Raw genomic sequence first — 16,888 nt, 5'->3', positions numbered from 1 at the left:
TCTCATCAGCTCATGTTTTCCCAAATATGTGAGTGAGTTTGAAAGCCCTGTGCTTGATGGACTCCTCTCTTTTCCCCGTCTCCCCTCATCCCTCCCTCCGTTCCAGTAGCCACCAGCTCATTTAATGTTTTACATTTACATTACATTTAGTCATTTAGCAGACGCTCTTATCCAGAGCGACTTACAGTAAGTACAGGGACATTCCGCCTGAGGCAAGTAGGGTGAAGTGCCTTTCCCAAGGACACAATGTCATTTTGACATTGTGTCCTTGGGAAAGGCACGGCAAGGCACGGCCGAGAATCGAACTGGCAACCTTAAGATTACAAGCCCGATTCCCTAACCGCTCAGCCACCTGACTCCCTTTTACACTCTCTCTGTCTCTCTCTGTCTGTCTCTCTCTCTCTGTCTGTCTCTCTCTCTCTCTCTCTGTCTCTCTCTCTCTCTGTCTCTCTCTGTCTGTCTCTCTGTCTCTGTCTCTCTGTCTCTCTCTCACAGCACTTCGAGAGAGAGCTTCCTGTTTAAAAGGCAGGCTCAATGGAGTGGGCTCTGGTCTTCCCTAGAGGAAGCGCTCACACACACTCACTCACACACACACACACAGGCGTCAAGCCCACCAAGGCCGTACATGCAGCATCAGGAGAAATCCCCCCCTCCCCCCTCCACTCGCCCCCCTTTCCCCACCCAATTCTCTAACCGCTCAGCCACCTGACTCCATCCTCTCCACTCTTGTCTTTCTCTACTCTCACTCTGTCCCTTTCTTTTTCTCACTCCCCCCCGCTTCTCTCACTCGCACTTTTTCTCTTCTTTCCCCCTCTTTCTTTTCTTTCTCTCTCTCCTGCTCCTCTTTTACCTCTACCTCTCTTCTTCTCCTCTCTGATCCCTCTTTCTCTATCTCTCTCTCTCTTTCCTTCTCTCTCTCTCTCGTTGTGCGTCCTGCATACTAAACACTCAAATCTCCCTTTGTACTCATTCTATGGATCCACTGTGGCCGTCCTGAGGACATAAGAGGCAGACGAAAAAACTACTTGACATTATGTGCCTCTCCTCTCTCTTTGCCTCTCCTCTCTCCTCTCCTGTCCTTGCTGCAGTTCTGTGTGAAAGCAGCTTTCTCTGTGTGGTGTATATCCACCCCACGTACCATTCAGTCCTAACAAACAAAATAGGCCAGGGGAGAATAACACTCATGACACTAGTCCAGACTACAGTGTACGTTTGATTAAATACATACTTCCTCCCCTCACACACACACACCTCATCCAGACTCCATCCACACACACACCTCTCTCCCGAAGCGAACACACTCCGGTATTGTTGTGCTGTTATGGAGTGAGGTGTGAGCCAGGTTCGATAATGAAGCGAGGCAGGATGTGACCCTGTCTCTGCTTCCTGGCTGGCCTGTATGAACAGTTCACCATCCTGGCAGGTTGAAGGCTTGCTCAGCACTCTGGAGCTAAACAGAACAAGCCCCTCACACACACACACAGTCCCAGTTCCATCCACTCTGAATCTGCTGAATCGTCCTCTAACTTCAGCTCCTGCTTCTGATCCGTCATCACAGCTCAGGTACAGGCTGGAGAGGGTGGAGGGCAGCACAGCTCAGGTACAGGCTGGAGAGGGTGGAGGGCAGCACAGCTCAGGTACAGGCTGGAGAGGGTGGAGGGCAGCACAGCTCAGATACAGGCTGGAGAGGGTGGAGGGCAGCACGGCTCAGGTACAGGCTGGAGAGGGTGGAGGGCAGCACGGCTCAGATACAGGCTGGAGAGGGTGGAGGGCAGCACAGCTCAGATACAGGCTGGAGAGGGTGGAGGGCAGCACGGCTCAGGTACAGGCTGGAGAGGGTGGAGGGCAGCACAGCTCAGGTACAGGCTGGAGAGGGTGGAGGGCAGCACAGCTCAGATACAGGCTGGAGAGGGTGGAGGGCAGCACGGCTCAGGTACAGGCTGGAGAGGGTGGAGGGCAGCACGGCTCAGATACAGGCTGGAGAGGGTGGAGGGCAGCACAGCTCAGATACAGGCTGGAGAGGGTGGAGGGCAGCACGGCTCAGGTACAGGCTGGAGAGGGTGGAGGGCAGCACAGCTCAGATACAAGCTGCAGAGGGTGGAGGGCAGCACGGCTCAGGTACAGGCTGGAGAGGGTGGAGGGCAGCACAGCTCAGGTACAGGCTGGAGAGGGTGGAGGGCAGCACAGCTCAGATACAGGCTGGAGAGGGTGGAGGGCAGCACAGCTCAGGTACAGGCTGGAGAGGGTGGAGGGCAGCACAGCTCAGGTACAGGCTGGAGAGTTGGTCTATCAGGACTGAGGAGGTCTATCAAGACTGAGTCTATCAGGACACATGCTTTAGCAGTGAGATCAACAGATAGACAGTAAAACAGACTAACATACCTGACCAACGTACTGTAGATCAACCTGGAAACTTGACCCCTGGTTACCATGACAGCTGGTGCGTGTTTCCATGGTGACTGCTGCTGTCAGAGCTGTGGGGGCGGGGTCTCGTGCTGGTCTCGTTCTGGAGCTGTCCTCTGCTGCTGGGTCCCGATGCCCTCCGCCTCACCTGCACACACACGGTCTGGAAACTGTAACATGCATGTGAGATGACAGAATGTTGTTATAAAAACCTTGTTTTGTGTGTGTGTGTGTGTGTATGTGGGTGTATGCGTGTGTGTATGGTGCGTGTATGGGTGTATGCGTGTGTGTATGGTGTGTGTATGGGTGTGTGTGTATGCGTGTGTGTGTATGCATGTGTGTGTGTGTGTGTGTGGGGGGGGGGGTGTATGTGTTTGTGTCTGCAGGGAGTGTTGTCGTTTCTTCAGTGATGAAGGTCTAACAGCGAAGGTGTTCTTCACCAAGGTGGCTCCGTTCGGCCTGCTGTGGATCCTCACCAACTACCTGTACCTGCAGGTGTGCTTTTTTGAGTGTGTGTGTAACAGTGTGCATGTGTGTAACAATGTGTGTGTTTAACAGTGTGTGTAACAGGGTATGTGTGTGTGTAACGATGCGTGTGTTACAATGTGTGTGTTTAACAGTGTGTGTAACAGTGTATGTGTGTGTAACGATGCATGTGTTACAATGTGTGTGTGTAACAGTGTGTGTAACAGGGTATGTGTGTGTGTAACGATGCGTGTGTTACAATGTGTGTGTGTAACAGTGTGTGTATAAGTGTATGTGTGTGTGTAACGATGCATGTGTAATAATGTGTGTGTGTGTGTGTAACAGTGTGTGTAACAGTGTATGTGTGGGTGTAACGATGCATGTGTAATAATGTGTGTGCGTGTGTGTGTAACAGTGTGTGTGTGTAACAGTGTGTGTAACAGTGTGTGTGTGTGTGTGTAACAGTGTGTGTAACAGTGTGCGTGTGTAACAGTTTGTGTAACAGTGTGTGTGTGTGTAACAGTTTGTGTAACAGTGTGTGTGTGTGTAACAGTGTGTGTAACAGTTTGTGTAACAGTGTGTGTGTGTGTGTAACAGTGTGTGTAACAGTGTGTGTGTAACAGTTTGTGTAACAGTGTGTGTAACAGTGTGCGTGTGTAACAGTTTGTGTAACAGTGTGTGTGTGTGTGTGTGTGTAACAGTGTGTGTAACAGTGTGTGTGTGTAACAGTTTGTGTAACAGTGTGTGTGTGTGCCTGCAGGCCCTGAGGAAGATCAACACCACTGACGTGTCGGCTCTGTTCTGCTGCAACAAGGCCTTCGTGTTCCTGCTGTCCTGGATCGTGCTGCGAGACCGCTTCATGGGGGTGAGGGTGAGTCTCACTGCCAGAGTGTGTGTGCATGTGTGTGTGTGTGTGTGCATGTGTGTGTGTGTGTGTGTGTGTGTGTGTGTGTGTGTGTGTCTAACATGGTTAAATAAGAAGAAAGAGATAACATCTAGAGCCATCGCTGGTTAAAGAGAGTGCCTTTGTACCTCAGTCTCAGGAGATGGGCCTATGGAGCCCAACTGTGCATGTGTTCGTGCATGTGTGTCTGTGTGTGGGTGTGTTTGTGTGTGTGTGTGTGTGTAGTTCTGGCTTAACCCGGAGAACCTCATCTCTGCAGTGCTGCTTTCTGATCTGTAGCTACTCTCAACTGTATTACTGTCTTCCCTCCCTCTCTACCCCTGCCTCTCTCTCAATCCCCCCCTCCCTCTCTCCCATCCTCTCTCCCTCTCTTTCTCTCTTATCCATCCCTACTCAGCAATCCCCTCTACCTCTCTCCTCTGGTGATGGGATTGCAGTGTTTACAAATCTGCAGCAGCCATGCTGGGGTTTAGGGTGTCTTCTTATCATGTGAACAAGAAGAGAGGGAGGAGAAGGGGGAAGGAGAAGAGAGGGAGGAGAAGGGGGAAGGAGAAGAGAGGGAGGAGAAGGGGGAAGGAGAAGAGAGGGAGGAGAAGGGGGAAGGAGAAGAGAGCAGGGGAGAGAGTGTGTGTAAAAGTGTGCCTGTGAAAAGTGTTGTATTATCTGGACCCAGCCCTGGGTTCTGGGCCCTTTCCCTAGCTCTGGCCCAGGTCCTGGTTCTGGGCCCTTGCCCTAGCTCTGGCCCAGGTCCTGGTTCTCTACCCAGGCCTGTGCTGCTGATGGAGCACCCAGAGTAGCAGAGCTAGATGGAGGTCTGTGACTCAGAGTCCCAAAGAGACAGCACTACCAGCCTGAATGACAGCTTGCCATTGGCACTGCACACACACACACACACACACACACATAGATTGTACACAGTCACAGATGTAAACACAGATACACACTCACAGATACACACCCACTTACAGACACAAATACAAGTACACACAGAAATTGATATAGCTACCGACACACACATAGACACACACATAGATATAGACACAGACACACACACACACACACACACATAGATATAGACACACAGACACACATACACACACACACACACATAAAGACCTTTTTCCCTGGGCTCCCTGGGCACCGTTCAGGCGTGAAAACACTGAGGTTGTTCGTCTTCCTGACACCTCCTAATGCAGCTAATCCACTCTGCTACACACGCTGGGACACACACACACACAGAGACCCACACTAACACAGAGACACACACACACACAGACACACACACACACTAACACAGAGACACATACACAGACACACACACACACACACAGAGACACACACTAACACAGAGACACACACACAGAGACACACACACACACACAAAAGCCACACACACAGAGACACACACTAACACAGAGACACACACACACACACACGCAGATATATATACACACCTAAAGATGCACACTTACACACAGGCACACACACACTTACACACACACAGACATACACACCTACACACACACATACATACACACACACACACACACACACACATTCAATCACGCACACACATGCGTATACACACGAATTCACACACTTGCTTTTAAATACATATGCACACACATATACATGTGCACACACACATGCAAACACACACACACTTGCAAAGGACACACACTCATGGATGTACCACACTAAAATGCAACACTGACACTGTGGCTTAGCGGCTGGTAGGTTCTGTTTACTAACAGACGTTCTGGGAATATCATGTTATACTGAACAAAGGTTGTTCAATGAACAGGAGTGAACACAACGTCTCACTAAAGTGCCTCCTGCGGGAAGTGTGTGTTTGTGTGTTTGAATCTAAAGACATTCACGGCTTTTCCATCTTATGGCCATCAGTCGGGCTCTGTGATAACAGAGCAGTCTAGTATCTGGACGTGAGCCTCCTTCTGTCTTTACAGTTTTTTCCGATTGCTTACACACAAAAATGTCAAATGTACACAGTTAGTGAAACCTGACACTAAATGAGCAAAATACTAGCCCAGACCTGCACAACTATAAGCACATTCTCAGTCTCACATTATTTGCAAAATACTACACACAGTGTTTTGCAAATCACTAAACACACTTTTCTACATTACACACAGAAATATAAGATTATGTCACTTAATTGTCTTTTCAAGACACAGCCTTGTAAAATGCCACACATGAACGAATGGATCCAACACGGGCGTCAGGTGTACAAGCACTAAAGTGCATAATTGTAAACATTCCAATCAGGTGTAAGCACTATAAAAAGGCAACAGGTCAGTGTACCTGTCCTCATCAAAAATGGAAGGCAATGTTGCAGGAAGAGGGAGAGTGAGGATGAGAGGGGGAGCCCGTGGAGGAAGAGTGGTAGGGAGAGGGAAAGGGAGAGGTAGGATGAGAGGGGGAGCCCGTGGAGGAAGAGTGGTAGGGAGAGGGAAAGGTAGACCTGGAGGCCGTGGAAGAATAGGGCCAAATTCACAGTATCTAATGAAATTCGAATTACATTGGTTGACCATGTTGTGAACCATGGGGCAACATTGAGAGAGGCTGGACAGAGAGTTCAGCCCGACCTCAGCAGATATACTGTTACAACAGTAATTTGGACATTTCGACAAGAGCACAGGTGAAAACTACTATTCTCTACCGTCTTCCGTACAGTACAGTAAGATGTATCCTACTATATGCATTAAATCAGTACTTTTTTTGTACACATTCACGGCAGTCCATTATTGAAACAATGTCCTGTATTTCATTTGCTGAATACTTTCATTTGTCTCTACAAATGTATTTGCTGTGTTTACAGTATGTAGCCTACTATACAGTATTCAATTTGAAATATGTTCTGATCTTCTGCACAAAATGCAACCTTTACGTAGACAATGTGGAGGAATACAGGAAATATTTTGAGCAGTGTGCAGTACTGATCTTGTGTGTTGTGTTTGGTCAACATATCTCTGACAAAATCAAGCAGGTTATATCATTAGAAAAAAGAATAGTTAGTGTTAAAGTGTTTTAAATTTTGCACAACAGTGTGTAACTGGTTCAAACAGAGTCCAATTTTATGAACCATGAGTGTGTCATACAGTGACAGAAATGGGTTTTTATACATGATTGTATAGGTTTGAACAAAGTGTTTCATTCTGCCAAAAAATTGTAGGTGTCTGCTACTTGTGTATCTGGTTGTGTGAATCATGTGTTGTGTTTTGACAGTGAGCCCTGTTTTCAGTTGTGCTTAAGCAATCGGAAAAAACTGTAATATCCCATCCTCCCCCTGTACAGATTGTGGCGGCCATCTTGGCGATCGCTGGCATTGTGATGATGACATACGCAGACGGCTTCCACAGTCACTCTGTCATCGGGATCACTCTGGTGGTGGCCTCAGCCTCAATGTCAGCCCTCTACAAGGTACAGCACACACACGGCTCAAAACCAGATCTCTACAAAACACAGCACACACATGGCTCAATACCAGATCTCTACAAGGTACAGCACACACATGGCTCAATACCAGATCTCTACAAGGTACAGCACACACACAGCTCAATACCAGATATCTACAAGGTACAGCACATACATGACTCAATACCAGATCTCTTCAAGGTACAGCACACACACGGCTCAATACCAGATCTCTACAAGGTACAGCACATACATGGCTCAATACCAGATCTCTTCAAAGTACAGCACACACACGGCTCAATACCAGATCTCTACAAGGTACAGCACATACATGGCTCAATACCAGATCTCTTCAAAGTACAGCACACACACGGCTCAATACCAGATCTCTACAAGGTACAGCAGCCTCTACTCTAGATCTCTTTAAAGTTGGCTCCTAGAAGCATCTCATTGTGTAGAGAGCATCAGCTGTGTGGTCCTCCGTCATAGTCAGAGCTAGCATGAGCAGCATGCTCTTACAGCATGAGAGGCAGAGCTAGCATGAGTAGCATGCTCTTACAGCATGAGAGGCAGAGCTAGCATGAGTAGCATGCTCTTACAGCATGAGAGGCAGAGCTAGCATGAGTAAAACTAGCATGCTCTCCACAGCTCTTTGGCATACACCTTCGAACTTTGATGATTATGACTCATCGATCCCTCCCTCCCTCTACCTCTCTTTCTTCCCCCCTCCTCCCTCCCCCTCCCTCCTCCAGGTGCTCTTCAAGCTAGTGCTGGGCAGTGCTAAGTTCGGGGAGGCGGCTCTCTTCCTGTCCATCGTGGGCGGGGCTAACTTCCTCCTTCTCAGCTTCATCCCTGTCATCCTGTACTTCAGCCAGATGGAGAACTTTGGCTCCCCGGACCACATCCCCTGGGCTCATCTGTGTGGAGTGGCCGGCCTGCTGCTTGGTGAGGAGGAGGGTGGAGGAGGGTGGTGGAGGGTGGTGGAGGGTGGTGGAGGGTGGTGGAGGGTGGAGGAGGGTGGAGGAGGGTGGTGGAGGGTGGTGGAGAGTGGAGGAGGGTGGAGGAGGGTGGTGGAGGGTGGTGGTGGGTGGAGGAGGGTGGTGGAGGGTGGAGGAGGGTGGTGGAGGGTGGAGGAGGGTGGAGGAGGAGGGTGGAGGGTGGAGGAGGGTGGTGGTGGGTGGAGGAGGGTGGAGGAGGGTGGTGGAGGGTGGTGGAGGATGGAGGAGGGTGGTGGTGGGTGGAGGAGGAGGGTGGAGGAGGGTGGTGGAGGGTGGAGGAGGGTGGTGGTGGTTAAGGTGGTGATGATGTTAAGGATGATGAGGGTGATTATGATAAAGATAGTGTTGATGAAGATGATAATAGTGATGGTGAGGATGATGACGATAATGATGATGACTTTTATAATGATGAAGGTGAGGATGATGTCGTATAACGATGAAGGTGATTTGAGTTTGGCTCTCTTTCCCCTAGCGTTCAACCTCCTGGTGAACTTTGGCATTGCCGTGACGTCCCCCACACTTATCTCTCTAGGCATCGTGCTCAGCGTGCCTGTCAACGCCAGTAAGTCCTCTGGGGGGGGAGGGGGGGTTTCAGTATAGTATGTGTTTCAATATAGTGTGTGTTTCAGGGTGTGTTTCAGTATAGTATGTGTTTCAATATAGTGTGTGTTTCAGGGTGTGTTTCAGTATAGTGTGTGTTTCAGGGTGTGTTTCAGTATAGTATGTGTTTCAATATAGTGTGTGTTTCAGGGTGTGTTTCAGTATAGTGTGTGTTTCAATATAGTGTGTGTTTCAGGGTGTGTTTCAGTATAGTGTGTTTCAATATAGTGTGTGTTTCAGGGTGTGTTTCAGTATAGTGTGTGTTTCAATATAGTGTGTGTTTCAGGGTGTGTTTCAGTATAGTGTGTTTCAATATAGTGTGTGTTTCAGGGTGTGTTTCAGTATAGTATGTGTTTCAATATAGTGTGTGTTTCAGGGTGTGTTTCAGTATAGTGTGTGTTTCAATATAGTGTGTGTTTCAGGGTGTGTTTCAGTATAGTGTGTTTCAATATAGTGTGTGTTTCAGGGTGTGTTTCAGTATAGTGTGTGTTTCAATATAGTGTGTGTTTCAGGGTGTGTTTCAGTATAGTGTGTTTCAATATAGTGTATGTTTCAGGGTGTGTTTCAGTATAGTGTGTGTTTCAATATAGTGTGTGTTTCAGGGTGTGTTTCAGTATAGTGTGTTTCAATATAGTGTATGTTTCAGGGTGTGTTTCAGTATAGTGTGTGTTTCAATATAGTGTGTGTTTCAGGGTGTGTTTCAGTATAGTGTGTGTTTCAATATAGTGTGTGTTTCAGGGTGTGTTTCAGTATAGTGTGTTTCAATATAGTGTATGTTTCAGGGTGTGTTTCAGTATAGTGTGTGTTTCAATATAGTGTGTGTTTCAGGGTGTGTTTCAGTATAGTGTGTTTCAATATAGTGTATGTTTCAGGGTGTGTTTCAGTATAGTGTGTGTTTCAATATAGTGTGTGTTTCAGGGTGTGTTTCAGTATAGTGTGTGTTTCAATATAGTGTGTGTTTCAGGGTGTGTTTCAGTATACTGTGTTTCAATATAGTGTATGTTTCAGAATAGGGTGTGTTTCAGTATGGTGTGTGTTTCAGTATAGTGTGTGTTTCAGTATAGTGTGTTTCAATATAGTGTATGTTTCAGAATAGGGTGTGTTTCAGTATGGTGTGTGTTCCAGTATAGTGTGTGTTTCAGTATAGTGTGTGTTTCAATATAGTGTGTGTTTCATGGTGTGTTTCAGTATAGTGTGTTTCAATATAGTGTATGTTTCAGTATAGGGTGTGTTTCAGTATGGTGTGTGTTTCAGTATGGTGTGTGTTTCAGGGTGTGTTTCAGTATAGTGTGTTTCAGTATAGTGTCTGTTTCAGTATGGTGTGTGTTTCAGTATAGTATGTGTTTCAGGGTGTGTTTCAGTATGGTGTGTGTTTCAGTATGGTGTGTGTTTCAGTATAGTATGTGTTTCAGGGTGTGTTTCAGTATAGTGTGTGTTTCAGTATAGTGTGTGTTTCAGGGTGTGTTTCAGTATAGTGTGTTTCAATATAGTGTATGTTTCAGTATAGGGTGTGTTTCGGTATGGTGTGTTTCAGTATGGTGTGTGTTTCAGGGTGTGTTTCAGCATAGTGTGTGTTTCAGCATAGTGTGTGTTTCAGTATGGTGTGTGTTTCAGTATGGTGTGTGTTTCAGTATAGGGTGTGTTTCGGTATGGTGTGTTTCAGTATGGTGTGTGTTTCAGGGTGTGTTTCAGCATAGTGTGTGTTTCAGCATAGTGTGTGTTTCAGTATGGTGTGTGTTTCAGTATGGTGTGTGTTTCAGTAGGGTGTTTTGTGTTTTTCAGTGGTGGACTTGTACACCTGTGAGATCAACTTCAACACGGTGCGGCTGATCGCAGTGTTCATCATCTGCCTGGGCTTCCTGATGCTGCTGCTCCCTGAGGACTGGGACCACTGCTTCATCCAGCTGCACACACGCCTGCGCCGACGTGACGAGCCAGCAGAGGGCGCAGGAGAGGCCGGGACCGGAACAGGGCTGACCTGGAGCCGGAGGGCTCGAACCTCCATGTCCACGTTTACACACTGACACACACACTGACACACACACACACTGACACACACACACACACTGACACACACACACACACTGACACACACACACACACTGACACACACATACACTGACACACACACTGACACACACACACTGACACACACACACTGACACACACACACACTGACACACACACACACACACACTGACACACACACACAAACTGACACACATACACACACACACTGACACACACACACACTGACACACACACACACACTGACACACACACTGACACACACATACTGACACACACACACTGACAAACACACACTGACAAACACATACATATACATTTACACACACATGTGACTGAGACAAACACACACAGACATTACTAACGCACACACACCCATTCTTGACACACACACGACTGATACACACACATGCACGCACTCTCAAACATGACAAAGAAACACAGCAGAAACAGACAGTACATTAGTTGTCTGGACACTTGATTGCCATGACCTGCATGGTCATCCTCTGCCTGGAGCCCCGCCCCTGTTCACTCGCTTCCTTTCTTTGGACCAATCATATTCATTTATCCACCCAAGGCTGTTGATTGACAGCAGTGTCAGTTTAGGTTCATCAGACTTGATATGGGCTCAAATAGGTGAGGTCAAGTACGGTTAGGTAAAGGCAAGTAGGGTCAGGTGTGGACAGGTTTGGTCAAGCAGGAGGAGAGAAGAGAGGAGAAAAGAGGTGAAGAGAGTAGAAGAGACAAAAGAGTAGAGGAGGAGAGAAGTGAATATATGAGGAGAGGAGAAGAGAGGAGTAGAATAGAGAGGAGAGAGAAGTGAAGAGAGGAGAGAAGAGAGAGGAGAGAGAAGGTAAGACAGGAGAAGAGAGAGAAGAGAGAAGTGAAGAGAGGAGAAGAGAGAGGAGAGGAAGGTGTGAAAGGAGCTGTCTGTACATCTGAGGATCAATCTGAACTCTCATTGGCTAGGAAGAGGAAGCCAGGATGTCTAGGACCAGGCTGATTGGTGTCCTGCTGGGCCAATGACAATGCCCGCGGCTCAGTCACATGACCTAGTCACGACAGCCTGGGCTCTATCTGCGTCCTCTCCGGATCGATGTCTCCTTCTGGTCTGCCCTGGAAGCATCCTGGATCTGACATGAAAGGATTACCTACAGCAGAGTAGAACTACACGTTTGACCGTAAGCAGCTATGTTAGGTTAGAGACTTCTTCATGGGAGGAAGGAAGGAATGAATAAGGAAGGGTGCATTTTGTAGGGATGCATTTTTTAAATAGGCCCCCTGACCCTTTGATCAGTTCTCCTTCCCCCTTCCCAAAACAACTCAGCTACCCACAAGCCTCTTCTTGGGGGGGACACCACCCGATTGTACCTCCGGCCAGTCATCTGTCAGATGAAACACAACCAGTCCTCACATCGCTCGTACCGTAAAAGAAACAGCAGCAATGATACTTTTGATTGCCATTCCCAAGGTCACTGAAGAAGCAGCTAGATGCAGTATTACAGTTTTACAGATAAACATAATAGTCCGTTGTGTACTGTCTGTAAGACAATGCTGGTGGGTACATACATTGTGGGTTATGAGCTAACCTGGCAACCCTTCCTTTAAATGGTGGACAGATGTATTATTTTCTTGACATTAGGAATTATAGAGTGAACAATGTGACATTAAGTGAATACAGGAAATAGGTCTCCAGGCTGTTACTGAGGACCTGGTTTGAGTTGACAGCTGAGCGGTGATTGGCTGAGCCGTGCCGTAGTCAGTTATCATCATCGTTAAGTTTCCATTAATCACATTTCTGAGGCAAGTTAACGAGCAGGAGGAGGCGAACGGGCTCACGACCGACACGGTGCCCTGAGGAGGGGGAGGGGGGCTGGAGATTGAACCTCTGCCTTGTGGTGAATGTATGACCATAGCTCCACCATGCACGCTCCTGGCATCCTGTATGACGGAGGCTACACTCAGACTACAGGAGCAGGCTGGACACGGCCACAGGCGCTCAGCAAACCAACCTGCTGTCCTCTGAACGCTTGATTCATCTTATTAACGGACATTTTTATATTTTTGCATCTGTGGACGTCTATAGATCTACGTACAGAATGACAATAGGGAGAAGTCAGTAAGTCAGTTAATCAGTCAACCAGCCAGTCAGCCAGCCAGCAGTCAGCCAGTTAATAACTCAGTCAATTAGTCAGCCAGTATGTCAACCAGTCAGTCAGCCAGCCAACCAGTCAGTCAGTCAGCTATCCGAAAGTAAAGTAGTCAGCCAGTCAGTCAGCTATCTGAAAGTAAGGTCAGCCAGTCAGTAAGTCAATCAGTTGTCCATAAGTAAGCTAGTCAGCCAGTCAGTCAGTCCACCTCACTGCCTTGTCTTTGGTTTGCAATAGGAACAATACATGAGCACTGTTTCCTATTGTCATTCTTTATAATGACAATAAATAATAATAATGTATTCCTCTGGGATTATCGCTAGACATAAACGTAAACCTTTGTAAGGAATGATGATGATTTTTACTCTTAAATGCAACATATGATGATCACATTTGGGGAGAGAAACTACACTGGTGTGTAGGTAAATGTTGGGACGGTTTATTGGAACTGTAGTCGTTGTCTTCAGGTGTAATCACATGTACTCGATAAAAAACTCCTTTTGAATATACCTCAGAGTGGACTCTGTCTCAATTCTTGTTCATATCCACTATGAAGCATGTTACAGTTTAAATCATCTAAGTACCTCACCGTTTCAGTCCATTCGACAGTATTCAAAAGCCTCCCAACCTACAGTCAAGCACTGAGGAAATTCAGAAGAGAGACTTGTTTGTCCCCCATGTTCAAATCGCTGAAACCATCATCGTTTCCAGAGCCGCTCATCTGGAGACCAGCTACCCGGGAGACTGACAGATAGGAAACGCCTGCATGAGAATAGCCATGTCCCTGCTTCAACACTCCTGACAGGCTTCCTCCTACTGGCCTTTCTTTTCCTTCCTTCCTTCCTTCTTTCCTTCCTTCCTTCCTTCTTTCCTTCCTTCCTTCCTTCGAGAACCTACTCATGTCAGCATACAGTGTCAGTCAAGGCTAGCAGGCCGGAGCGCTAGCCAACGTCGTGCTCCACCCTCACGGTGATCTGTCCGTAGAAGAAGGTGGCCTGCCTCTCGCTCGTGGCAGCCGAGAAGGGCAGCCGGCTGCCCTCTGGTGTCCTGGAGGGGACCTGCAGGCCCCCCGACCACAGGGAGGAGGAGGAGGGGGCGGAGGAGGAGGGAGGGGAGCTGGCAGGGATGTAGTGGCCACACAGAGAGCCCTCGGGGAAGCTGGAGTTGAGGGTGAAGACGGAGTGGGAGCAGCAGGAGGGGGAGGGCGGCTCCCCAGAGGAGGCGGGATCCGGGGGGAGGGTGTGTGTCACGGTGCTCCTCTGCCCCCTTCTCTTGCCCCTGTCTCCCCCCTGTCCTCCCCCTCCTCCTCCCCCCCTGCCGGCCCCCCACCCTAGCCGAGCCCCTATCTTCTGCCTCAGGCACCACAGCGCCCCCTGGAAGCGTTTGCTGAGCAGCGCGTACAGCAGGGGGTTGATGTCCGAGTTCAGCAGCGCCAGCCAATAGGAGAAGGTGACAGCCGAGGGCGGGACCAGGCTGGACTTACATGATAGGGCGGTCTCCGTGGCCTGCACCAGGGCCACGCCCATGTAAGGGGTCCAGCACAGGAAGAAGGCAGAGATGACCAGGAAGAGGCGCAGCACCCCGTGATGGTGCTGGTTCTGGAGGGGCTGGGGGACGCTCTGGGCCAGGAGGGACAGCAGCCGACTAGGGGGTGTCGTGCTGGAGGAGGCCGGGTGGGCCTGGGGGTCAGTGGGACTAGTGGAGGCAGCATCGGAGGCAGCCTGGCCGGCCAGCCTGGCGTCTGAGGCAACCCCACCTCCATGGATCTCTGACACGAAGCGCCCAGACAGGTGGTACACCAGCGTAGCGGGGGAGGGGGAGGATGTGGATAAGGGGTTGCCACGGCTGCGCTGCAGCTGCTCCTCCAGGGTGTGGATCCGGCGGGCGTGGCCCCGGGCCACCCTCACGATGTGGACGTAGCAGAAGAGGATGACGGCGGCGGGAAGCAGGAAGGAGAGGAACGCCATGAAGGCCGTGTAGCTGGGTCTGCTGGCCCAGTTCACCGCACAGCTGGAAGCACAACAACAACAACGCCCTCAGCACAATACACAGGGGGATTCGAACCTGCGGCCTCTTGATCTGCAGGCAAAGGGGCTAACCAAGGGCGCCGCTAAAAGAAATGCCCCCCCACCCCCCTATTTTGGTTGTCTTTTTCATTCAACACATTTTTTATCCAAGCTTTTTGAGGGCCCTCCCCCGCATTGGGGCCCTGGGTAGACAGTCCCATATTTCCCCCAACTTCGAACGACACTGGCTCTAACCACTAAGCTGTACCTGTACATGGGCGCCACATACTCCACGGAGCTCCAGCCCAGCAGGGGGGGCAGGCTGGTGAGCAAGGCCTGCAGCCAGATCCACAGCACCACGCTGCAGCTCCTCCACAGCGTGCAGCGCGCGCCGTAGCGCAGGCAGTCCATGATGGAGCAGTAGCGGTCCAGGGCGATGGCCGCCAGCGTCAGCACGGAGGCCGTGCAGTACACAGAGGCTGTGTAGCCCACGTACAGGCACAGTGTCTGGAGCAGATCACAGGGGGCAGGAGGGAGGAGGACTTAGTACACTATACCTTACACACACATGATGAAAGGTTGCAGAAAAGCCACGGTGAGGATGTTAAGTTTACGATGACAAGTTTTGAATGACCACTAGAGGGCCCAATAGCACAATAGTGACTTATTTCCCCCAAAACATATTTGACACAAATATGTTATTATTTTCGCATATTTTACATATCTTTCAGTCACTCCCACGGTAAAATATACAGTTGCGAAATATTTTTGTTAAAACGGACCAACGAATCCAAAAGATGCATGTCGACGGCCAAACGGACTCACTGTAACGTCCACCCAGCCATTATTCATGATGGAGACAGCGACGAACGGCATTACACCGACACCCACGAGCAGGTCGCTGATGGCGAGGTTAGTGATGAGCACGGACGTCACGGAGTGGAAGTTCTTGGTGGCCGCCACAATCCCGATGACCAGAATATTACCTACGCACGCACACAGACAGGTGGCAGGAGCGCACTCACACACTGGGAGGCGGACAGCTAGACCACCTCCACCCCCCCCCCCCTCCACCCCCCCCCATGAATGAATAGTAGAGCTTCTAAACAAGCAGCACGTCGAAAGAAAAATCAATAAATTGGCTCTAATGCTTGTCAACTACATTTAGGAGAAAGTAATATTGTTGTCAATTACTTTCTAAATCCAAATAATTAAAGAAAGGTGGTTTTCGGTAGAGGTATACCGTCAGCGCGTGTGGTACTGACCTGCCACCGCGCCCAGACACATGACAACCATCAGGACCTCCAGGAACAGCTTGATTCGGGGGGGCAAGTTCACCCGACCTGTCGCCGGCTCCGCCGTTACGGTGGCATTCAACACCGACACTCGTAAATTTACAGGGAGAGGGTCGTCAGAACCATCCTGGTAGATGTGCGTCATTGCTCTGGAAACTTGCGCGCTGAGGTTACCTAGATACACTTTTCAGTTCCCAGATAAACTGTGCGAACTAACACAATCGAGTAAGCTACATCTTATATTAAAAATGAAAAGAAAAAAAAAAACTTTCTAAACAATTTAGAAAGATCTCAGTCTATAACTTTCTTTCCCATAATCCAAAAGGTGCGAAGAGCAGACAGAAGAATTTGCAGTAAATGCTTGTTTGCAGGCTGCAGGTTAATTCTTCCGATGTGATTTTAAGGCTGACCTCGATATACCATACACTGCTCCGCTACTGTCCGGTCCCGGCCGCTCATCGTCTCCTAGACAACTCAGTGCACCTGCCAACACTCCTTTCCTCTGAGTGAGGGCTGGGCGTGGCATTCCAAGCACTTGCAGCACATCCGTATTATAACTCTCACAATGACTTTGTTTATTTATTCAGTAAACTTGACATATAAA

The 16,888-nt window shown here is 49.0% G+C and overlaps 2 protein-coding genes across 4 annotated transcripts in view; one reads left to right on the top strand and one right to left on the bottom strand.

Moving 5' to 3' along the window:
* Nucleotides 1-10,829, top strand: part of slc35f3b (solute carrier family 35 member F3b) — a 70,438-nt gene extending 59,609 nt beyond the window's left edge. For all 3 annotated transcript variants that reach the window (XM_067236762.1, XM_067236763.1, XM_067236764.1), the window contains 6 exons: nucleotides 2,790-2,898; nucleotides 3,629-3,739; nucleotides 7,088-7,213; nucleotides 7,960-8,152; nucleotides 8,678-8,767; nucleotides 10,588-10,829. In XM_067236762.1, coding sequence (XP_067092863.1) covers nucleotides 2,790-2,898; nucleotides 3,629-3,739; nucleotides 7,088-7,213; nucleotides 7,960-8,152; nucleotides 8,678-8,767; nucleotides 10,588-10,829 — 871 coding nt within the window. The remainder of the gene's footprint in view (nucleotides 1-2,789; nucleotides 2,899-3,628; nucleotides 3,740-7,087; nucleotides 7,214-7,959; nucleotides 8,153-8,677; nucleotides 8,768-10,587) is intronic.
* A 3,056-nt stretch (nucleotides 10,830-13,885) lies between these two features.
* Nucleotides 13,886-16,429, bottom strand: LOC136943282 (5-hydroxytryptamine receptor 1D). The gene is given in 4 exon segments (XM_067236548.1): nucleotides 13,886-14,993; nucleotides 15,258-15,496; nucleotides 15,815-15,975; nucleotides 16,255-16,429. Coding segments are annotated over 4 exon segments (1,683 nt in total).
* Between the last annotated feature and the right edge of the window lie 459 nt (nucleotides 16,430-16,888).

This window comes from Osmerus mordax, chromosome 5 (assembly GCF_038355195.1).
Source record: "Osmerus mordax isolate fOsmMor3 chromosome 5, fOsmMor3.pri, whole genome shotgun sequence".
Classification (NCBI taxonomy): Eukaryota; Metazoa; Chordata; class Actinopteri; order Osmeriformes; family Osmeridae; genus Osmerus; species Osmerus mordax.
This window is presented reverse-complemented; position numbering and strand designations above follow the sequence as displayed.